At 41.5% G+C, this 25,139-nt stretch overlaps 1 protein-coding gene across 1 annotated transcript; it reads left to right on the top strand.

Moving 5' to 3' along the window:
• Positions 1–1,881: 1,881 nt before the first annotated feature.
• On the top strand, positions 1,882–23,510 carry lrig3 (leucine-rich repeats and immunoglobulin-like domains 3). Its single transcript, XM_044343553.1, has 19 exons — positions 1,882–2,376; positions 6,905–6,976; positions 7,099–7,173; positions 13,460–13,594; positions 13,895–14,038; positions 14,225–14,368; positions 14,476–14,619; positions 15,753–15,896; positions 17,874–17,954; positions 18,066–18,137; positions 18,672–18,743; positions 19,931–20,094; positions 20,415–20,750; positions 20,901–21,182; positions 21,335–21,811; positions 21,913–22,071; positions 22,160–22,300; positions 22,503–22,754; positions 22,838–23,510. Exons 1-19 carry the CDS (start codon positions 2,180–2,182, stop codon positions 23,080–23,082), a joined length of 3,336 nt encoding a protein of 1,111 aa, XP_044199488.1. The 5' UTR covers positions 1,882–2,179; the 3' UTR covers positions 23,083–23,510.
• The last annotated feature ends 1,629 nt before the right edge of the window (positions 23,511–25,139 follow it).

Raw genomic sequence — 25,139 nt, 5'->3', positions numbered from 1 at the left:
TGCAGACTCTGTCTTCTAATGAATACAAAGAGATTAAGATGAGTACTTATTGGTTTTGGCTCCTACTCTAAAGCATACAGAGTGATTCACTGACATTTATTTTTTATTCAGTTACCATCCAGATCTGTCTGACTTTCATCTGCATGTTAACAGATTAATGAGTTTGTGCCCTCACTGAGAAGAGGAAGTGCCAGCGGACAGTGAAAGTATGACCTTGGTCAGCAGGAAACTGTTGAACACATTGCCTGAGGGGAACCTGACACATCTGTGTGGGCATGAATATCCCATGAAGGGCCTTTTAATGTGGAAATGACAAAAAGAGCACACACCTTTTACATTGCAAATGAGAAAATATCGGTCCGCTTTCAAGTGCAGAATGTCAATTAAAGCCTGTTAGTGACTTTACCTTTAAGGTGAATGAGGTTGTTTTGTGTCCTACAACAAGGAGAAATGTGACCTTCTGTCTAATTAGCACTATTCATGAATTATGTACACACCAAATCTTGGTGGGAGGAAAACTTCACCCAAAAAATAGGTTAAAATATTACAGTTTCTACCTGGGTGACAAAACATCACAGTTTAAGCTGTTTACAACAGATTAATGGGATTATTAATGTCTGATTATATACATATTTACAGCATTTGTCAAACATACATTTGTCATTTCTAGTTGACATTGTGAGTGTGTGTGATGTTCTACCTTGTGTAACTTTGTATTATGAGTCCTGTCTGTTTTTTGCTTTGTACTGTTCTGTTACTGTGCATATGTTTTAATTGTGACCAGCTAAGAGACTGCAGATGAAAATTAGCTGCCAGCTAATTCTGGTACAGTACATCAAATGGTAACATTTATGTTTAACACTGTACATGGTCCCTTACAAATAACAAATAAATATGCAAAGGCTAATAATAGATTGCAGTTGGGTTAAGTTAAATTAAAGTACATTCTACAATAGACCAGTGGTTCTGAGATCATTTAGTGAAATACAACATGATAGAAAATACTTTATTGTAAGTAAGGGTTGGAAAGTTAAATGTATGGTGTGAGACCACAAAAGTCTGAGACCACTTTCCCAATGGGAAAGTGGTCTCAGACTTTTGGACTCTACTGTGTGTAAGCAGCATAAAATTGTAGCTATTTTGTGTTGAATATAACATCTATAAATCTAAATCTACAAAATAATGTTAGCTATCGGTAAAGTATAGTGGATTAAAAAGATCATATTTCCCTTTGAAGTGTAACAGAGTGAAAATAATATGAACTCTTACAAAACAAATTGACTTATGCTCCAATATGTCACATTAATTAGGGTTAAAGTAAATGGACTTATTTACTTCCACATCTGCAAATGTGAAAGAAATGTATAGGTGTGTTTGTTTTTTTGAAGACCTGAAGTATTTATTGAACAAAACATTAAAATGGCATTTGTTACAGATTGTGTATGTGTAGTCCATTGCCTTACAGGTCCTACAAACTTGGTTTTGAAATATAAGAATTTCTCCATAATTATATATTCATGACTAAATAAGCAAATATCAAAAGTAAAAGTTTTCTGAAAAATATCCTTGAGTATTCATTAACACTCAAACACTCAGTTTATCTGCTTCATCAGGACTGTGTGGGTGTGGTTTGGTCATATTTGATTGACAGTGGTTTGACAAATAAGCAAACAACCCACTAACTCACATTACATTTCAATTTAAAAAGGTATTAATATACTTTTTCTTTTAAAATTTCACGCTGGAATTATCATTGATGTCAAACCCCCATAATCATTTTTTCCACTAAGAATAACATTGCAGGATTCAGATTCAGGATTCAGCAGCACGGACTACATTTCCCAGGCACCCCTGGGTCCCTCCCCCCGCATACCTCTGGTGTGCGCTCACGTTGCGCTGCGGGGACCCTGCACAGCACAAGTTGCCCCAACAGCAGCTCGGCGAGAAGCACGGCAGAAAAGTTTCTCCACAGGAATGATCAGGTCTCAGAGGAGCGCTTTTCCTTCATATTTTACAACTATGATCTCCACAACAACAAGGGATTGGATATAAGGATCTCCCGTGTTGATCAACAGCACCAGATTTGAGGATTTTTTGGTGATTTACGCACTCTTTGGATTGGTTGCGCTTCATCTGAAGATAAAACTGAAGGGGTGTTCTCTTGTGTGGCCAGACAAAAATGTGTCCCTCTACGCAGCTTCGCAGTTTTGCGAGGTTTGCCGTGGTTTTTCTTCTGTTTTTAAGACTACAGCGTGGATCTGGTGCTACCACAAGGACGTGTCCCCCTCCCTGCGCCTGTTTTGGGGAGCTTGTGGACTGTAGTCGGCTGAAAAGGGGCCAACTTCCAAACACGATCCCAGAATGGACAGTTCAACTGTGAGTCCAGTTAAAGAGCATTTGTTTGAATATTTATGATTCGTTTACTATTTTGTTGCTTTAATGCCATTTCACACCTCTGCAGTTTGGGGAATAAACAGGTTTAGTGTTTTCTCTCAGCACCGATGGGATGATCCACATTCCTGTCGTAGTGAAACTGGAATGGGTTGTAACCACATGAGGAACATAGTATTGCAGAAGAAATCCACCTGATTGACTTTCATTTAATTGAATAGAGATTGACCCTTATTTTACTGTAGATCTGGTGCAGTCAGTAAACTTTCTGCAGAGCTTTTCTTCCTCAGAAAGTTAACTTCAGAAATATCAGAAAAGGCCGGAAAAACTTGACCCCGGTTGATAAATCTATTTATATGTATTAATAGGTTTTATTTATTGCATTGGTCTTGTCCCTCACAGCAGCATGTCAGGCTGAAGGCCAGCAGGGAAGCACAAGCAGGAGTTCAGTGTGTTTTTACACATCAATGTGCCATTGTCAGTCCCAACAAACCCCTTTACTAAAGTGTAATTATCAACTAATCCTCCCAGTGCCTGAAGGTACTAAAATTTAAGTAGTTTTGTATTGTTATGGTGAAAGTAGTTGTAGTAGATGGAAATAGTAGCAATAGTAATGGTTTTAGTATTGACAACACTAATAGTAGTTGTTAGTTTCCAGTCTTACATATAATTATAGCAACTAAAAGACATCCATAGTGTTTATCGTGGTTGCACAGTGTGTTGACACACTGTGCACATTTTTCTCAGAGTTTAAATCCATCAGTGTTGGTTCAGTCTTCAGATTCAGTTTCACAGACCTCTAGGCCTTCAGAGCCATAAAAGCATAAATCAGATGTAGTCTGTGTGCAGCCTTGGACTGTTTCCTAAAGTAATATCTCTCTTACTCTCCTGTTTGTCTACTGGCTCCATAAGTTGAGACGAGGCTGGCCTAGAGCCTGTTTTAGCTGAAATACCAAACACATCATTAATGGCATGTTCCTCAGTGTGTTCCACTTTACAAATAATTATTCTCACTGGATTTTTATTGCCCTGCGTTAAGTTGGAGTACTTGTTTTTTATTGTCCTGTGTTAGGCTATAGTGCTTGATTCAGTGCCTGGTTGAAGCTGTTGCCCTACTGTTGGTTTTAGTTTTTCTCTTTCTAAAATGTTCTGCTCTGGAAACTTGATGTTGCCAGAGAAAACAGACCCAGCCTGAGCCTCATAACCAAGGCCGGCCTTCCAGAGAAAATGAAAAAAAAAAAAAAAAAAAGTTCCACATGGGGGGAAAATTCTTTTCACTCTGGCATGCTAATTTACGAGTGGCTCTCCAGCACATCTTAAACCCCTTAAACCGCCCGACCCTTTGTTTTCCAGCACCCCATTATTTCTGCTGAATTAGCAACTCCAGAGCCATGGTACTGATTAAGGAGGAGCGTGTAGGATTAGGTTCGAAACAAACTCACAGAAAGAAATGGGGGGAAGGAGAAAGTGGGAGGGAGAAGGAGAGAGGAGTGAGAAGAAGTAGGATTAAGCCATGAATATCAGGGGGGTTGTTGGGAGGGGGAAAGATTACAGATTGATTGCCAAGATTTAGTGTCTGTTCTCTTTCTATGGTTTAAGACCAAGTAATTACAGGAGTTTCATCTTAAAAACAATGTGTGCATTGAGGGAAATCTGCTACACCGTTTATAGTGTTGATAAATAGAAAACTTGGAGTCAAAAAAGACATGAAACTGAAAGTAATTTTTTCATGGAGGGGTTTACGGATTCCCTTAAGAGCTTTACATACATTTCTCAGAGGAATATGGTGGTTTCTTTAACAAAGGAACTATTTTTTATTTGGCCAAGTAACATTAATTTTCAGTATAAAAAACTGGAAGATTAAGTTGATGATATGAATCCAAGGGGTTGGTGCCATAGCCAGTAGCCATAATTTATCAGTATGTTAGCTACTTGCCTGATGTCCATCTGAAGAATCCCAGTGCTCATTCATCATGGGATAAATGAAACACAGACTTTACCTTGTTGTTAAAAGGGAATATACACCACCTGGAGTGGTATACAGACTTTCTTTAGAATTGAAGTATTACACACATTTTTCAGAGGAATTTGATGATTTTTGGAGCAAAAGATCCACATTTGTTTGGCCAAGTAACAGTAACGCTCTGTGAAAAAGACAGGAAGCACAAGAGGGCGTCAATATTAGCACGCCTAGGGGTTTGCACCGTAGCCAGTGCTAATTTATGTTAGCTACTTAACTGACCATCCTGAGTTTTACTTAGCTTTTCTTTCATTTCATTTGTTTATTTATAAGGACAACACACATTAATCAACCTTTCTGTAAGCCAGCTGGTTAATTTCAGTCTTTTGGCAAGATGTTTTGAAACCTATAACGCTAGCCAAAACCTATAAATCCTAGCTAATTGCTAGTAGTTTACAATATAGCATGCTGACCTTCCAAAATCACAAATGTCTAAGTCATTAATGAGAAAGACATGACTGCCAGCGTTATTCATATTCTTACCCAAATTTGCAACTTAGGTCTTCGAAAAACGTTGGTCATTGCCTCTATCAACGTGCAACTCAACCAATGAGAAACATTTATGGAACTTAATGTGAAATCTGCCGCTATGTCCCTTTGTTATCCTAATCTAAAACATTAATGACAGCTCCTTTAGCCTGAAGAGTAGCTCCTTTATTCACTTTTCAGTCACTGATAAGAATGCAGTGCAGTACATTTTCACCAGGCCAGCAGATACAGGCTGTAGCCTGTACGCAGCACTGTGTGTTATCTTGCTCCGCTCAGACTCTGCTTTGTGAGGGAAGTGGAAGTGTCAGAGCTACTCAGGGTTTATCTAGGGAGTATGATAGGACACCTTTCCCATATGGCCCCCAGCGCTGGAATTACAACAACAACAACAACAACGCACAGCTGCACGCTTGGAAAGAAAAGGATGAAAGTGGGTGGGGGGTAGCTTTAGCAAGGCAAGTAAAACTCTGGTTGAGTGGTTGATGAAACCTTCCACCAAAGAACAAAAACAGGCCCCAGAAAATTCGACAGGGGTGTTTCAGACGTATGAAAAGGCGTCCCTCTCGCTTTTCCCGGCATTGTGAATACATTACCAGTTGTTAGGCTCTTCCCCTCCTCCCAGAGCTCCTTGATGGATTCCAGATGAGGGAGGTAAGGAGGAGGCGGAGGGGGGGTTAGGGTGAGGGGGTGTAAAAAAAAAAAAAGTGTCTGGCACCACAGCGTTGATCGTGCGCAGCAGCGTCAATAACTCCACCACTTTATAGCGCACGAGGCTCCGCTTGCCAGAATCCTTGAGCTGGTTTTCAGTCTCCTTCTTCAAAAAAACAAGAGTCTCACCCCCAGTGAGCTGCAGCCAAGACTGCTTCAGTCGAATCCAAGACCAGGCTCAGGCCCAGATCCAAAGTGGGTTCAGACAAAATCAAGACATAGACCAGAGCTAATCGAGCACTATTCAAGACTAAAATAGGCAATAAGCAACTCTCATATCCTTCCAAATGTACAAATACAGATTGAGAAGTTTTCAAAAATGTACAGTTTGCAGAGGTAATGACTTATCAATACACACATCGCTAGAGGTTTGAGATCCTTTACTCAGGCTTCAACAGGTAAAATACCTGTGTGAAGTCGTAGGCAGAAAATTCATCAAATATGAAGGAAAACACATTTGAAAACATCTTGTTAATGTCCACTAGAGGCAAGAAAAAGAAAAGGTCAAATGTGTACGAGATTAATACGAGTACAGACGTCAGAATAGACGTCCGGACTGAGACTTGGCCGGTAATAAAGTCTCGACTCCAACACTTTATTGACTTCCCTCGCCAGGTTCCGACCTCCTTTCAGCACGAAAAGAATCTCGACCCTCAGTAACGTATCAGCTTGTCTGTTTTGGCTCTTCGTCTCAGCAAAGGCCTGGATATGAAGGGAGCTGTTTTGGCATGGGCCTTCTCTTCTGTGTTATAAAGACGGGATGAAAAGCCAACCACTCATAAGCCTACTTTTGGGTTTGAATGTGAAGCAGTTTGTTTTGGAACGTTTAAAGTTGCTTTCAGATGTTGCTCAGGCAAAATCAGTTCGTTGTGAGGCAGGGTCAGATATTTGTCAAACAGAGCTTTAGGAATCTTAAATTAGAACCAGTTCAAGAACTTTGTAAAGAGTTTTGTTAAAAAAAATAAGACACTGACATTGGACTTCATGGTTACTTTAGGTGACAGTATCTGAAACTGCAAGTTTTCTGTGTCAGTAACAATATCTTATTCTTGCTTACTTTTCTGACCACTCTGTTCCATTTCATTGCCACACCATTTCTCTGAACCTTACAGTTTAATTACAGTAATTTTTCTTTGATCCATTTCCTCTGTGCACAGTGTTCATTCACAAGAACAACAGGGAAGTTGGGAGTAATTATGTTTGCAATGTAGACCCAAATGGAGGACTGCTGCATCTGAGAAATATGGTCCATGGTCTATACTTTTCCCTTTATTTTTGCCTTTCTTTTCTTAACAGGGACCTGAGCCATAACAAATTGCAGGTGCTTGATGGCACTTTGTTTTCCAAACTACAACATTTAAGTGAAATGTAAGTATGCCTTGTGCTCTGAGATTCCTAGAGTAAACACAAGATTTTCCAAACTGCCTCAATCACTGTCCTACATGTGACAAACTATTCTTTTAACCATTTCTTTTTCTTAATTTTATCAGAAAGCTGAACCATAACGAACTGGAAGCAATACCTGATTTGGGACCTTATGCTTCAAACATCACAACACTCATTCTGTAAGTAAAACCCCCTCTTAACACCTTTGTGGACTCTCACTTCAGGCTGGTCTGGAGGGTAATCCTCCACTAGGGTTGTCATTGCTGGTTACTGTAAAGTAGTGAGCTTGGAAGTGGTTCCTCCCCCCTCTTTCCCTGGAGAGCAACCCTTTTGGCTCAGCCAGTTCCCAGACGGGGCAGTCTGAGACATGGCAGCCAGCCCCAGACAGGTCACATGGTCAAAGACAAATGCCATCAACAGAAATGGAAATGTTTTGTTTAGTGGCTATTGCTGCTGTTGGTGTATTTTTAACCTGGAGGCAGTGACGTGACGCTGGAAATAAAGAAAATCTGTCATGTGAGAATGACAGAAATCCAAATTTGGTGATTTTTATTTTTCAGTTTGAGCGGAGGGATTACATGTTGCTGTGTGGGCCTTTATAGGACTCAGAAATGTGTGATGGTCAATCTGGACAATGTGTTGGTCCATCATCTCAAAAAAGCGATTTAATCACAGTTTTCGTGTGTGTATAAGTAGTATAAACATCGCTAACGGTGTTTAAAGTGTTGGCTCTTCCATGCTGTTTGAGCGAATTCTCTCCTGCTGATAAATTCAATGAAAAAGCATTTTTACTTGTCATTTTTCATACAGTTCAGATTTTAGCCAGACAATTCTTTGGAATATTGTTGTGCAATACGTGCTTTCAGAACAACACCAGATATTAGTGTGTGAAACCTCAACAATTTTATTTGCTTTCTGTGGCACGTCTCTCCAAACCAACCAGCATGGAGTTATTTTGGAAGAATGTATCTGTCTCCCGGCTAGATGAGGCGTATTCCTCATCAAGCCCCAACACGATGCTCTGCAGCAGCCGCAGGGCGTTCAGCCATCAGCCATCGACAATTTGTTTTCACATTTAGTGCAGGAGTGTCACCGCTAGCTACAAGTTTGCTCCCAGCAGAAGAAGATGGGCAGGACAGCCTTTTACACAGTAGATGTCATATTCCATGCATCTTTTAGATGAATTTTCTCAGATGTGCATGCTGTTTCTGACCAAAAACTATATTTTACTCTGAATATATTGTGCATGATATCTTAATTTAGGTAAAAAAAATCTTTATTGTAGTATTTGTTCCACATACAAATAACACCTGGTGTGATTGGCTGAATTGTTCCTTCAATGGCTAGAAAGAGAGCACAGGTTCATCTTCCACAACTGCTATGTGTGCTGTTTAAGTACCCTTGAGCAACTCTGGATTAGAAAGAAGACTTTCTACACAGATTCATGTTTCAAATTCCCGACTTTCTCCAAACCATAATTTCTTTGATTTCAGGATGTTGTTCAGTTTGGTTTACCAAAAAGTCGTGTCATGTTAACTCTGCCTTTACACGCTCCAGAAAAATACTGCACTATTTGAATTTTTGAGTTAAAGAATAACACGAAACACAGACAATAGTTTATTTTAAGACAAGAACATAATAAAATCCAGAGTGTGAAAAAGACAAGCAAGTATAAATAACGTAGATAATATTACAGATTTTGTGTCATAGCCAAAGCTAATTTATATTAGCTGTCTGACGTTCCTGAGTTTTTACCACAATATTCATTTTCTAATAAAACTGAGAGTCACAGAATGATGTGTGACTTGAGGCAATACAGATAAATGAAACCTTTTACAAACATTTATCAGAGAAATTTGATATTTTTTGCAAGTATAGAACTAAATATATTTGGCCAAGTAACACTAATTCTTAGTAAAAGAAACAAGTACAACAGGAAGGAGATGTAATTGGAAAACAGCAGTTTGTGCCCATAGCCAATGCTAATTTGCATTAGCTACTTACCTGACCTGACCTGAGTTTTAACTAGGTATTCCAGCTAATAGCCACAAGCTAGTAAGCTACAGTTTATTTTGCTGATGCTCCATAAACAGTAATGTATGTCATGGTCAAAAAAATATGACATTCGTATTTACATTGTTTGCCATTCAAAGTTGCTAATTTGCAGTTTTAAAAAACCTAGCTCTTTGGCTCCACTCTTTGAGGTCAAAGTTGTGTCATCCAAGTTAACGTCGCCGTAAAACTGTCTTAAATTGAGTAGCATAAAAACATTGCACTTTCTGTAAAGCTAAAGCCTTTTCTGTTCTTACAAGTAGTGAACACTGACTTTTTCTACTTAAAAATGATCAGATTTGAATATACTGAACTGTGGCTGCCATATGTCAGCTGCTTTAGTTATAAAATAACAGTATATGTCAACTCCAGAAAGTACAATTAGTTAGTTAAAAGCAATATGAAGAGAAAGAACACTCACAGAAGAAGAAGAAACTAAAAATTCACATATGCGCTCACACTCACGTAGACACTGCCTTTTTGGGTGCCGCCCTCTTTCTTCAGGTTAGGTGGTGCAGTGTGATTCCTCCCCCCCCCTCCAGTGGAACATTTTTCCAGAATTTCTCTCCCTCCTTCAGTTTCTCCAAGCTGGGAGGGTAGTAAAGAGAAAAAAAAGGCCTCGGGGTATCGAATACCACTTATTCAAACAGCCAGTCAGACATAGCGGCAGCTCTAGCCGACTTCTTTGACCTCGCAGCTCTGAGTAAAAACAAACGGCAATAACCCTGCAGCTGGTAGTAATTGAGTCGTGATCATCTTAATTAATTGAACAATTTCCCAAGAATTTATGGAGGGGGTAAACCCCACCGCTGCTAAATCCCTCAGCCTGTGTTCAACAAATGACCTGGAGATTCCAGGTCTGATTAGGAGTTTAAGAAGGTGAGCCTCTCGGTATGTCTGCGGAAATAGGAATCTTGTTGAAGATGAAAATTACAAACCAAAACAGTAGTGATAATAGTAATAATCTGTAACATTTTCATAATAAATATGTATCCAGTAGGGATTTAACCAGGACCGCAACTAATGAATATTGTCAATATCTGTTGGATATTTTTTATGAATCAATTCCTTGTTAAGTTTATAAAAAACAATTTACCATAGTCTAAGGTGATGTCTTTTCATCCCTTGTTTTGTCCAATCATCGGTACAAAACACAAAGGTATTACATTTATTTCTATATTTTATATTATTTTGAGAAACTTGTGTCAGTAAAAAAAAGTTTTAAAAAAATCTGGTGTATTTGCCTAATAAATGACTATTTAAAAACTGGCTAATTGTTTCAGCACAAAATTCAGCTTTTATATGACCCACAGTGTTTGATTGACAGGTGATCACCTGGAAACACAGTGCAGAAATGCCACATTAACGAGTGTTTACTACAAAAGATGATACTCCAAGAGTTTTTACAACTCATCTGTCACTGTATGTAAAGGTCCTTCAGTTCACATGTTCATACGATCCATGCATCTCTCCACTCTGACGGGGAGACGACGTGTTAAGATGATCAGCCATTTGAGTGAGATATGTGCAGAGTTTAATATGGCGTCTCAACGGCAAATGCAGCGCTGGTTTTCATTACAGGCGCCACTGCAGAGAGAGAGGGAGTCATCAGATGGCTTCTCAAAACTCTGTTCTTTTTCCAATAGGAAATACCACACACACACACACACACACACACACACACATACACATACACACACACACTACGAGCAAGACAGTTTTAGAAAAAGCGGCTTTCTGTTTAAAGAGCTTCCCGCATTAAAAAGAGCTGAATTAGTCTCTCCATGGACAAAGCTTTGCTGCAACAGAAATCAACAAGAAAACAGCTTCATCAAGGATATCTGAATTTCACATAACAACATAACTTCCCAGTGTATAAATGCGGTCGGTTTGATGGTGGTTGAGGCCGAAAATAAAGTGCAGTTGCTGAGAGCGCTGGCAGGTATGTGCTTGTGTGAGTGTGCACAACTCTGAAAGCCACATCATGTTTACCCATATGGACCCATAAGCCTGTAATAGAAAGGCTTCATCCTCCGGTGGCCTCTTAGTCTCTCACTTAATACATTCATATTTTATGAATTCAACTTCTTATATGGACTAGAAAGCTGCCAACTGCCCGGTGTAAGAATTTTAAAGCTGGAAAAAACGCATTAAAAAGGGCATGAGCGCACATTTTGTCAATACAGAAGATGCCTAAGGCTGTTATCGGCACATGTTTGGCCTTCCATTGATTTCCACTAACAGCAGCAAAGCCCTGCAAACACAACGGTAATGGCTCCATAATCACGTTATCTGATAGCAAAGTGGATGAACAAACTTGAAGTGTGTGTAATTAAAGCGTACAATGCTCGGTTTGTTTGTGCGAGGGGAAGACAGGATGTCAGTGCAGATGTTGAGATGAGCGGGACAAGAAAGAAGAAAATAGCATGTTTTGCCATATGTTGGAGCGAGTGTTTACACCTCTCTAGCCATGCTGCCAGATATTTTTTTTAAACTTGCCAGATTTTTACATTCAAGGCTCACATTCTGGGTCAAAACTTCAGCGTCCATCTCCTCGTTCTCAGGCAGGAAGCGTGCACTAAAACCCTTCCCCTCTCTGCAGTTCTACTTTCCCCCTCTCGAGAGAAACTGGAAAGACTGGTTTTTTCTTGCCAGGCAGGCCCTCCTTCTCTCAGCGACCAGTCAGGGGAACATGAAAACTGAGATACAGGTGGTGTGCAGCGCTTTTGTTTGGGACCTGGGGGCTGTGGTGCGTGGAAAGCCCTCTGCAAATCTCCAAACAAAAGAGCTGCCTGTGCCGTTTTTATTGTAGAAAATGAGCTGTATTCTTATATAGTCTGAACTCTGTGTTCATATGTCAACCCTTCATGTATAACAATGCAATGATTTAATTTGATTTGGTTAGAATCTTTCAGTGCATCAGAAAACCTCACATTCATGTAATTTAGGCAAGTTTGCCACTTTTAGTAGCTTATGCCCCAAGTACCACCCAGCCAGCCCCCAGCCTACTGTCTGTCCTTGGCACAGCACCAAGTTTGACTTAAAGTCCAAACACAGAGACATGCTCTGGAAGGTTTTATCCCAGCGTTGCCCCCCACAGTCCCACCAAACTCTCCGGGGCTGCCATCAATCTTGGGTCTTTGTTGATGGGGTGAATCCTCCCCCCACTCTGTATGTTTGAATCTGAAGATTACCAAAAAGGTGTTCCAGATGGTAGAGCACCGTCGCTATGGTAATATATGTGCCCTGAAAGCAGTCAGCACGCGTGGAAAAAAATGGGTCAGCGTTACCTCACAGTCGTTTGAATAGGTGAGACATCTCGATTTCACAGTGCGGTGGTGCCATGCTGTCTCTCAGCCTGAGGTGGACCAACTGAACGTAAAATCTGACATTGAGATTAGACCAACCAGCACTGAATATTCTCGCATATTCTTTGTATGCTGAGTGAATTTCCAGCAAAATCCAATATGTTTTGTGTCCTTACAGTCAAAACACACTGTCTCATCAGGATTATTTGGACCTGTATTCATCTTTTCATGTATTAATTATCTTTGGAAGCCAATCTAAAAGGCATAAATCATGTAAAACTCGTGACAGTGTAATTCTGGAGCCATTTTCATAACACTGCTGATAGCTACCCCTCAATCTGTACTATAGGTCAGCTGATTGAAAGACTCCAACAATTAAATATTAATGACACTACATCCCAAATTAAACCTCCATTATAAAACTTTTTGGAGGGCTGCTGGAAAACTGGATCTGAAAAACTAACAGCTCTCTGGTCAGTAAGGTGTAGCTAGAGATGGGGGGGGGGGGGGGGGGACTGTAACCAATGAATACTGAAAACGAGGCCTGTAGTCTGGTGCATTGGAGGGAATTCCTGTCTCCCCCCTTCACTCTCTCTCTAATGCCGAGTCTCATACACAAAGAGGGCACTGTACAGGCTCTGTTTATAACTAAGCAGTCCCTGCACTGCAATTTAGGAGGCGTGCAGCTCAGGAAATTGCTGGCCTCTGCCGAGGCATGCTTTCACTGAGGGAATGGTATTCATCAGCCAAGTAATTGGCAGGTTACTTTTTTAAATACCTTGTTAGTAATTACCTTATAAACAAAATAACACATCACTAAACCGAAAGGTTGTTTGGACCTAGTGTGAAGAGCAGCGGCATTGATCATGTCGAACAATTTGTTGGCTTTGCATGCAACATCAGCCAAAAAAAAAATGACATAGTTTCACATTGGGTGGTAAGTCTAAGCTGTACATGCGCGTGAGAGTTTGTCATTTTTTAATACCACAAGCTAATTGAGGGGCTTGACTGTTTGTATATCTGGGAACATGAAACTGGTATGAGCCACTAGTCAAATACACAGTATTTTTGTCATTTATTGGAGCGATGGTGTCTGTATTTTCAGAGCAAACAACAGGATCACCAGGATCTCTGTGGAGCAGCTCAGGCCCTTCCTCGCGCTGGAAACGCTGGACCTCAGCAACAACAACATCGTGGATGTAAAGGCCAGCTCCTTCCCCGCTCTGCCTCTCAAGAACCTGTGAGTGTCATTTCTGTCTGTGCATGGATGTGCATTTTGAAACTGTTAGCTGTAAACTGTTAAATATTCTGTTTACTAGTGGTTCGGATCATTTTTGGGGCCACAGTGCATCAAAGGAAGTTGAATATGACACATAGGCCCTTTCAGTGTATATATTATCAGTGTGTTTGTCGCATTTATCGCCTGGGAAACCCCTCAAAACACATTATTTCTGGAACATCTGTTAGAAAGTGTTTCTGAAACTTAATTAAGTTGCAATACAGTTTTTCAAACCTTGCACTTAAATCTTTTCTTTCACAGGTTCCTCAACAACAATCGTATCTCATCGCTGGAGACGGGATGCTTCACCAACCTGTCCAGCAGCCTGCAGGTTCTCCGACTCAACCGCAACCGTCTCTCCACCATCCCGGCCAAGATCTTCCAGCTGCCCAACCTCCAGCACTTGTAAGCTGCTTTTTTTTATTTTATATGCAAAATTTCACTATGAAGACTACAAATTGTGCCATTCCAGATGAGGCAAACTTACACCCTCAATATTGATCCTTTCCAGGAACGTAGCATCAGTCTTCCTACTGTTTCAGTTTTCCTTGCTGACGCTGAGTTCGTGGTGTGTGTGTGTGTGTGTTTTAGGGAGCTGAGCAGGAACCGTGTTCGCAGGGTGGAGGGCCTGACGTTCCACGGCCTGCATGCTCTTCGCTCTCTGAAGATGCAGAGAAACAGCCTGACTCGTCTGATGGACGGAGCCTTCTGGGGCCTCAGCAACATGGAAGTCCTGTAAGTACATTTACAATTTGTATTAATTTCTGTTCTACCAACATGACGTGAATGCAGAATAACACCTGATTTTTTGTGTGTGTGTGTGTGTGTGTGTGGGCTTGCAGGCAGCTGGACTACAACAACCTGACGGAGGTGAGTAAGGGCTGGCTGTACGGCCTGCTGACTCTGCAGCAGCTCCACCTCGGCCACAACACCATCAGCAGGATCCGACCTGACGCCTGGGAGTTTTGCCAGAAACTCAGCGAGCTGTGAGTCCACCTTTTTTTTTTTTTTCTCTCCACCCTCCCGCTGCACCCTCTCTCTCTCTCTCTCTCTCTCTCTCTGTCTCTTTTTCCCCCACCTCCCTCTCGTTATTCCCTCCCCACTCTTCATTCACACTCTGAACTCCCAACACTTTTCTGTCGCCCTCTCCTCCTCTTTGGCACTCCAGCCTGCCCTTCCTCACACTCCAGTACCTCCTGACGCCAATCCCCACATACACACACACACACACACACACACATACACACACAGAGCACCGTCTCTTATGCTCTGCCAGTCAGTGCCAACATTAAAGCACTGCCAAAATATTACACACCCTCATGCCCCTTCTCCGCTCTGCTGCCACTTGAGCCAAAACATCATCCCCCGCCGCCCCCCCCAACCCGATCCCCGGAAGTTAATTTACTTTTCCTTTTCGAAATCTCATTTCTAATCGTAGCTTCTTTCCTCATGAAATACTCCATTACCCACAAACATCAGTGATTTCCCCCCCATTAAGACACATTCCTGGAAGCAGATTGGATGTCCTTTGTTGTGGCTGTTGTTTATAGCAGCGGTCAGTTCAGTGTTTGCAGTGTCTGGAGCCTTTTTTTTTTCCACAGATAGGTTGTTGTTTTTGTCTCTCTCTGTTTTTCTCTCACGCTTATCACATGAACCTGAGAGTAAACAAGCTGGCTGTCGGCCGGGAACGTGCCCAGCTATCTGATTTGTTCTCATCTGAGTTTACTTTATAAAGCGGTTGCTTGGAATTACTCGTTTCATCATTTCTGTTTGGTTGCAAAACTTTTGATCTCCTCACACTCGTGCAGAATAAAAGTTATCATGAAATCAAATCAAGTCACTTTAGAAGTTTGGGTAACTCAAGTTTTGAAAGCCTGGAAATATATGGATTGGTTTTTTGTTTCCAGACCTTTAAGTTTGGGGTTTTTGAAAGTGACTTTGGAAGTACTTCAGTGTTTTTGTAGGGAAAGGAGAGCAAAGAGGCACAAAAAGTAGTAAACCACATGATGTCTAAATGGGATGTTGCTGGAAGAGGTTTGGATAGGCAGAGGAGTCTGGAAAATGTATGGAACTCTGTGTGCTTGTATTGTAATGTGTTTGTCATCACTTTGTCCCACAGCAACCTCTCCTCCAACCACCTATCCAGACTGGAGGAATCCAGCTTCGTCGGCCTCAGCCTGCTGGACGAGCTCCACATCGGGAACAATCGCGTGAGCTTCATCGCAGATGGAGCTTTTCGTGGTCTCTCCAACCTGCAGACGCTGTGAGTTCAATTCAAGAGCTTCAGTAGGGCTTTGTTCACACTGCGGCTGAATGTTATGAGCTGATTTTGCTAAATGAATAACTAAAAAAATGCTGCATGGCCTCCATGGACATGCAAGTATTATCTCAGCCCATAAACTTTATAGGATCTACGACCGGAAAATGAGATGATGTAATTTCCCAAGACAGGTGTCATAATGTTTGTAGATCATCTGAGCTGTGTTAGCATGAACATGACAACAAACCAGTCAAAACATAAAGGTTCACTCCTTTTCCTCTTCACCTATTTAAGACTGACTGATATAATTTTGATCTTATTTTGATTAATAGCAATATTTGATAATGCATGACTCAAATGAGGACTGTGTAGACTCAACCTAGCCATTTTGTGTCATTGAGGTTATCGAAACCACGACCAAAATGCAGTTCTGCACAAGTCTTGACCAAAATGAATTTTCTTTGACCTTAACCACAAAACCATTACTTAGAAAAAGTTTGAAATTATGAGCTTGATATAACTAGAAAAAACAGTGAAGCCTTGGATTGCTTGTTTGAAGCTTTTGGAGGAAATGCTTTGTCATGTCAGTGCTCCAGCTAACAATAACATCAAATATACGTAAAAATTTTTAAAAACAGTTACTCCGCATGCTGCCTTGTCAAATCAGCCTCCACCATCAATCCTCCGCCTGAGTGGAAATATCCTGCCTGATTTGTTTTCGGGATGTGAAATAGATTACTGTGTTGAGGTCTCTACGTACACATAAAAAAACCTCTGAGAGGCACAACCCCAACCTCAACAACCCTCCCCACCCCCATCTTTCCCTTTTCTCTGCTCCGATCCCCCTTCCACAGCCGCATCTACCCATCCCCCCTTTCCCACAGAGGGGCTCCGTAACATTTCCCCTGGTTGGGACTTTTTAACTGGAACCAAATGTGAGCTGTGCTGCTGAGGTCACCGTAGGGCAGGTGTGCTGCTAGGTGGACATGGATTGCTTCAGGGCTTCAAACTCGACACCCCCCCCTTCGCGCATACACACACAAACACACACACACACACATATACACACACACACACACACCCTTCCTCAATCTCAATCAGCCATAACCAGGCACGCCGAGGAGGAAAATAACTGTTTGAAGGCATTAGAGCAGCTGAGGGATCAAAGGATGCAATTTCTCCGGGAAGTTCTTGGCTTTTAGTGATGTTCGTACTCTGTAACTCTGCGTATTAAGTTGTTTAGCGTATTTTTCTTCCTGTGGACAGAAGGATAAATGTGCCCATAATTTTCCAGCAGCCTCAGTGTGAGTGTGATAGCAGTAATCGTCACGTTATGGTGTCATTCGCTCAGAATCAAAGATCAAGGGCCCTTCTAACTACAGCTGCTAGTTTGACCTTAAAGATCATACAGGGAGGAATCTATTAAAGAAAAGCAAATTTTCACCACAAATAGACCAAAATGCATCGCAGCTACAAGACAGGTTGCGTTCTGAGTGTGTGTCAAGTTGTCTTGACAGGAAAAAAAAACATCAGTTTATTTTTCACATGCAGGTAAATGCATTAAGTTCATGAATTCTGGGAATTGTAGGAAATCTCAGAATAACTTGTATTTAATGGTACAAGAGGATGTGTCGCAAAATCTTCCTCTGAGGGGAACTTGCATACATAACTTAATTTGCACACAGAGTATATTTATCCTCTGCAGCACACGCTATATTGCAGCACTTCCTTGTAAATTTTTTTTCCACCACACAACACAGAAAAGCTATAGCAGACTTTTTTTTAAAAAGTGCCGCAAATGCCAAGAAGGAACTTCCTGTGAGGAATGGAGCTGGTTTGAATATAATTTTAAAGCCTCAAACATTTTCGCCTTCACACGAAATGTAAAGCCGCATAAAGTTTTATTAACATCGCAAGCGCAGTTGTTTTCTGGGTGTGGATTTTTTATGATGTGGTCTGTCTTTGTTTCTTTCGTAAAAGGGATCTCCAAAATAATGAAATCTCCTGGACCATAGAAGACATGAACGGACCCTTCTCTGCTTTGGACAAGCTGAAAAACCTGTGAGTTCATATTCAATCCACCATGATGTTTGACTTAGGAACACATGAATAAAATAAGGTCAATAAGTAAAAATGAGGTTTGACATTGATCAAATTCTGTTGTTTTCCCAGATTTCTGCAAGGGAACCAGATCCGTTCGGTGACCAAGAAGTCTTTCTCTGGCCTGGATGCGCTGCAGCACCTGTGAGTCGTCCTCGTGTTTCACTGATTGTTTCCAAAAGTCTGAGCTGTAAACTAATCAGGGTGAATCACACCGAGACACAGACGCTGTTTGTTAGAGTCGTACACCCAAACTGTCTTCTCCCATTCTTTCACTTTGATGTGGAATCAAGAAAAAACTCTGCCATTAGTATCTTTGCATGTGTGCCAGACTATATCGATCACTAAGGCGAGAGTGGGGGGAACTGTGTGTGAATGTGTGTGTGAGTGTACAACAGCTGCATTTGATTCTAATTAGAGTTTTTTCCCAGCCGTTGCCAGAGCTCAAAGCAGCCCAGAGTTGGGCCTCTCTTGATTAACACAGCAAACTGCTGCCCAGAGTTTTATTGTTCTGGAGCCCAGACCTTTTTCTTCTCTCGATTGAAGTTTTTGTTGCCTTTACTCCATACGGCTGATGTTGGAAGGAAAAAGCTGCCATCTTTCTTTTTTTCTTTCTTTCTCTGTGCCCCCCTGTGAGGATCCTACCAGCCCTAATTTGTTTTCTTTTTTTCTCTGCAGAGATTTGAGTAACAACGCGATCATGTCCATCCAAGCAAACGCCTTCTCCCAGATGAAGAACCTGCAGGAGCTGTAAGTGCGATCATGTTTCAGGACCACTTCAGTTAGTGTTTTAGCATTGATGTAGGACAGAACACCAGGTGAAAGTCATTATGGTTGCTGGGAAAGTCAGTACCAAACAATGCTTCCTTCAATGTTAATAACAGATTCACAGGAGTTCTCTTGAAATTACTGCAACATAATTCATCATAGATCACACAGTCTAGATAAGTCATCCTCTGTGAGTGAGTCTCTCCAATAAGCAAATAAAAATTAATGGAATAGTTTGACATTTTCGGAGGTACGCTCATTCCCTTTCTTGCCAAGTCAAATAATGATACCACTCTCATGTCTGTCCATTCAATACCAGCAGCTGGTTAGCTTAGCTTAGTATAACCTCCAACCACTTAAATGTGAATATTTGTTGGTTTTCTTGGTCTTTTCTGATCGTAAACTGAAATTCTTTGGGTTTTGGACCATTAGTTGGACAAACAGGCAAAGTAAATATGTCAGTTTTTCACAATTTTCTGACATTTTATTGACCGAATGATTATTTTACAGAATAATCATCGGATAAATCAATTATTAAAATATTCTTAAGTTGCAGCCATAGTTCATATTGATGGTAACTCATCCAAACAGCATGTTTTACTGCCCCAAGTTCTACCACATTACATGAGGATAATGTTACCCAGGGATACTCATTTGATTTTGATAAATAAGGTGATTGTGAGAGTTTTTAGTCTGGTACCAATCTGTGTCTGTGTCTGATGATGATTTATAAATTGAATTTTCCAGTACAAAATTAACACACAAACTTTGCTCATGAATCCTACATGTATCTGCACCGTTTGCAACATCAGCTGTGATTTGTTTTTGCAGAATTTTATTTTTCTCCTCCTATCTTTAAGTAATTGATTGATGCCAAAAATCTCAGCAAATATGATGTTCCCTTGCAAAAACTTTCAACTTGAAACCGTAGAAGTTATGTCTTTTTATCACTTCCTGAAAGGCACATCAGTTTGTCCATTTATCTGCGAACCAAAGCCCTGTTGGCATGAGATAATAAAAATCAACTAAAATCATTGGTGTCTTCACATCTTAAGAGCAGAAATGTGGTCATCCTTGATCTAGATACAAAAAACGTAATGTTAATGCACTGGTAAAACTTTCCTCTCTAGATTCCACTGTAATATTTCTGGTATCCTCTCCTCTGGCAGGCGTCTGAACACCTCCAGCCTGCTGTGCGACTGCCAGCTGAAGTGGCTTCCAGTCTGGGTGGCAGAACAAACCTTCCTGCCCTGCGTCAACGCCAGCTGCGCCCACCCGCAGATGCTGAAGGGCAGGAGCGTGTTCGCCGTCAGCCAGGAGGAGTTTGTGTGTGGTGAGTGATGCATTCACTTGGTGTAACACCTTTACACACACATACCGTAATGCCTCAAAAACAGCCATTTATCTGTGGCAGGTTTTCCATTTACTAACTGACCCAGATTGTTCAGTATTTTCCCCTGACTCCTGGACGAGCTAATGAGTCTCATGAAGGGAACGTTATGGAAATTTACTAAGTTATGTTTTCAGCTTTCCTGGTTACTGTCAGAGAGAACTAAATAGTGCATAATTCAGTTCAGTCTTTTCCCTCTTGGAGCCTCGTCTGCCCCAATTTCTGAAAAAAAACAGATGTGAACCTTCTTTTTTCTTCCCCAGATGATTTCCCAAAGCCTCAGATCACCGTGCAGCCGGAGACCCAGTCGGCCCTCAAGGGCACCAACGTGACATTCGTCTGCTCAGCGGCCAGCTCCAGCGACTCACCTATGACCTTCGCTTGGAAGAAAGACAATGAGGTCCTGAATGATGCAGAGATCCATAACCAGGCTCACCTCCGGGTGCAGGGAGGCGCAGGAGGTGAGACAGAGGTGACAGAGTATACAACCACCCTGCAGCTGCCCAACGTGGAGTTCTCCAGCGAAGGAAAATACCAGTGCGTCATCTCCAACCACTTTGGATCTTCCTATTCCACCAAGGCCAGACTCACTGTCAACAGTAAGTTTGGGAGAATTCAATTATTGCCTTGTGTCTATCTACAGAGTATCTACAGGTCCTTAAAATGCCCGTCAAAGTCTTAAATGTCTGCAGAATTATTTGTCTCTGATAGTTTATAATAACCTTTAACGCTACACTTTTTTCTCTCAGTGCTCCCTTCCTTCACCAAGATGCCCATGGATCTGAGTATCCGAGCTGGAGCGACAGCTAGGCTGGAATGCGCTGCAGTGGGTCACCCTTCCCCTCAGATTGCCTGGCAAAAAGATGGTGGCACTGACTTTCCTGCTGCCCGTGAACGGCGCATGCATGTCATGCCGGAGGACGACGTGTTTTTCATTGTGGATGTCAAGACTGAGGACATTGGCGTTTACAGCTGCACAGCACAGAACACAGCTGGAGCCATTTCTGCAAATGCTACGCTAACAGTTCTAGGTGAGAAATGGCATCGTTGTAGCAGAAAGTAATGAGGAAATCTACATTTTGACATTCCATCTTAGGTTCACAGGCCTTAATGAAGGATCTATGAATCACTCTAAATCGTGTTGGTTTGAAAGTAATTTTTGTGGCTTCTTTCCCTCTTACAGAAACACCTTCATTCCTGCGGCCCCTCATGGATCGCACCGTAGCCAAGGGTGAAACCGCCGTCCTGCAGTGCATTGCTGGGGGCAGCCCTCCCCCAAGGCTGAACTGGACCAAAGATGACAGCCCATTGGTGGTGACCGAGCGGCACTTCTTTGCAGCTGCCAACCAGCTCCTCATCATTGTGGACGCTGCTGAGGCAGACGCGGGAAAGTACACCTGCGAGATGTCCAACGCACTGGGCACCGAGAGGGGCAATATTCGGTTAGCGGTCATACCAAACCCCAACTGCGACTCTGGTGTGCAGGGCGGGGTGGGGGTGGGCATGGTTGGTGGAGCAGGATCGGATGATGATGGATGGACCACAGTGGGCATCGTCATTATAGCGGTGGTGTGCTGTGTGGTCGGCACGTCATTGGTTTGGGTGGTGATCATCTACCACACCCGCAGACGCAATGAGGACTGCAGCGTCACCAACACAGGTGAGGTCATCCTCCAAGTCCACATTTTAAGGCAATTTTAAATTGAAATAAAATGTATTGCAAAAAAAAGGGTGATATAACTTGATGTCCTTATGCTACAGATGAGACCAACCTGCCTGCCGACATCCCTAGCTACCTGTCCTCCCAGGGCACGCTTGCTGACCGACAGGACGGTTACATCCCATCTGAGAGCGGCAGCAGTCATCAGTACATGGCGTCATCAATTAGCGGCTTCTACCTGCAGCCTAAAGACATGAATGGTAAAACACCAGCCCTCTGTGTCTTAAAAGAGAAACCTTTAGCAGCTTCATGTGTTTCTGACATGATGCTCCTCCTTCACCCGTGCAGGTCTTTGTCAGCTGGATACAGGAAGTGAAGCAGACATGGAAGCAGCTATCGATCCTCTGCTGTGCCACTATCAAGGTCCAATTGGATCACTGCTTCGCCGAGACAACATGTACTCTACCGACCCATCAGAGGTGTTCACAGGTCTGTACGGCGTGTTTAGACAAATTTGTTGAATCCGTCAAATGGAAAATGTTCTCTTGATCATGATCCTACAACATTACTGTTAGGTTGTTGATGATCAAGAACATTATGTCCAAGTTTATCTAAAGTACATTGGTTATTTCTGGAATTTGTCTTCCTCACTTTGTAAAGGATTTAATTATTTCCTGTTTTTTACCTTCAGGCTGTTCCATCGAACAAAGGCCCGTCTGCATCGACTCCTACAATGGCAGCCTGACCAACCCTAAAAGGAGGGACTACTTCCTCTCCGAGCCCTTTGACCTCTGCTCCTCCACTGTCCTGATGCAGCTTCACAATGCCAGTCTCCATCATGGCCCCTCCCACCAGAGTGACCGCCGCCCATCCATGGAGGAGGGAGATGCGAACGACTATGGCCGACCTCATGAGTGTCTGTCCCCTTGCAACACCTTCATGGGTAGGTCTTAAGTCAAAGAATGTTCCAAAACTTTCTAAAATTCGTCTGTACTTTGAACTCACCTCTCCACCTTCTTCACCCAGGAACATTTGGGAAAGCTCCCTGGAGGCCTCAGCAGGACTTGTACCCAGGATTCATCCCTCCGTCAGTGACGCATAACGGAATAACTCTGCATGAGAACCCTTACACCGCCCCAGATGCAGATTCAGACCACGAGGAGAACAATTGCGACAAGGACTTGGCATCGGAGCAGAACAACGGCATTTACGAACAGCTGTTTGAGAACAGCAGGACTGATCGCATCTCACAGGGCAGAACGTGCACCTAGCTGAGTGACTGAGCTCCTGTTTGCTCTTGTTTTTCATGAAGAGGATTACCAAAAAAATTTCTACCTCACTGAATGGACACTTTTGCAATAAAGGACTCCTCAAATGTGCAACGAGTGAATGTAAAGGACAATTTGATGTTCCTACAGAAAATTACAAGGAGCATATTAACAGCTGTTCTCTAGGGATACAGCTTCAGTAAAATAATATAGATGAATATCAACTTTTTTATATATAAATCTTATTATATTTTGTAAATTGTATATAAACAGATTACATTATTTTTGCTTACCTTCTTTCATGTATGAGTATTTTGCAGCCCTGCCAATTCAGTTATTCTAGCCTAAGGTTTTTATTGCTTTGAATGAAGCAATGTTTTGCACATATGTAAACTAAAATAAAAACACCTTTATGTGTGCTGCTACATTCACTTAAGAGTCTTCAATGATGTGACTGTCTTTATCATGAAGAAGAAGTATTAGACATTTAGAGGACGTGGTGCTGGTTGGATGGTTAAACACTGGCCTTTTAAAGCAGAACGGCAGACCGCCAAGGACGGTATAGGTCTGTCATCAGTTAGCCCCCCCACTGAGAGAGAGCGAGAGAGATGTTTAACTGTGTGCTATAACAGTCTGGTTCCATGTTGGGCTGGGCAGTTATCCTTTACTGACCTCCAGCAGAATCACATTGTGATATCATCTTACAATGTTACCGTTCTACAAATTACTGTCTTCCAAATTAAAGACTCCAAGCAAGCCATTAGAAAATTAGTTGTTGGAGGTTTGTTTTAAAGACTTGGGTCTCAGGTTATGCACATCAGTTGGATTATTTTATGTCATTTGTCATATTGTGACATAAATCAGTATAGGAAAACAGACATATTAATATCCTGACAATGGTTTCAACTATATGGCCCAGCACTAATTCACTGTTTTTGGTCTCTAATAAGCGTAGTGATGTAATAGGTCTCAGTTATAACTTAAAGCTTTGGGCCTTCAACTGCAAAGCCAACTAGTCCAATGCCACTGTTATCACAACTGTTACAACTTCTAATATTACTATTATTGCTGCAATAACTATTAAATCTATACTACTGTCACCGTACCTATGTCAGGGATATTGCAATATAACACAAATAATACACAAGATATTAATATTGCTTACACAAGTTGCTGCTGCCATTATTTCTCCATCCACTTTTACTAGTATTTCTATTCCAATAGTAGCAGAATAATAATCTAATACTAATACTACCACTACCATAAACCACTACAACTAGTACTATTGGTCCTTGCCCACTGAGTCCCCTGAAATTACCACTATGAATAATACTTCCACTTCTACTACTGCAACAACTATTACCTCTGCTACCACTGATCCAGTTTCTTTTATCAACAAAGACAAATAATTATGCAGTTTAACACACCATTTACCACTATTTCTACTAGTGCATTGAATAGTTCTACTACTTTTACAACTACTACTACTACAATTACTACAGGTCACTCCCTAGAACCACTGTTTTTACTAATATGATTAATAGTTCTACAATTATAACTAAGGCTATTGCTACTAATACTTCAATTACTTGCAGTTAACTCAGGGTTAGGTTCAGATTTGGTCAAGTCTGTCTTAATGCAATACTCACATGTCCATTGGCTGCTGTAATCGTTCCCCTTGTTCATACTTGCCCTGAAGTGATCTCCTCTTAGCTCATCTACAATGTAAGAGATTGGGGGAAAAAATGGATGTGCAATGATTTTCAGTTCAGCCAAAGCCAATATGAGGCTTAGTCAGTCTGAGTTAGCCAAATCAGGTGGATATCTTCTAAAGTTACAGTCTTTTTAGCACAAAATTCCCTCTTTGTGTTACGATTCCACTACTGCACTGTTAGTAAGGAAATACTACTAAGACACATAGTAAATTCTGTACTTAAAAAGACTGCAAATTTGGAAGATCCACACTTGATTTAACTAACTCACACTGCTGAAGCCTTATATAGCTTCAGATGAAATTAAGAATTTATTTTTGCACAAAACTGTAATGGACTATGATTATT

Source organism: Thunnus albacares, chromosome 23 (assembly GCF_914725855.1).
Source record: "Thunnus albacares chromosome 23, fThuAlb1.1, whole genome shotgun sequence".
NCBI lineage: Eukaryota > Metazoa > Chordata > Actinopteri > Scombriformes > Scombridae > Thunnus > Thunnus albacares.
Note: the sequence above shows the minus strand (reverse complement) of the source record. Positions and strands in the feature narration are given on the sequence as shown.

What these genes read in the sequence shown, in the direction of transcription:
- lrig3 (XM_044343553.1), top strand. Translation starts at nt 2,180, where the DNA reads ATGTGTCCCTCTACGCAGCTTCGCAGTTTTGCGAGGTTTGCCGTGGTT. An exon ending in CTCAGCAACATGGAAGTCCT is followed by an intron (nt 14,369 to 14,475) that starts GTAAGTACATTT and finishes GTGGGCTTGCAG; the next exon opens with GCAGCTGGACTACAACAACC. An exon ending in GCAGCCTAAAGACATGAATG is followed by an intron (nt 22,072 to 22,159) that starts GTAAAACACCAG and finishes TCACCCGTGCAG; the next exon opens with GTCTTTGTCAGCTGGATACA.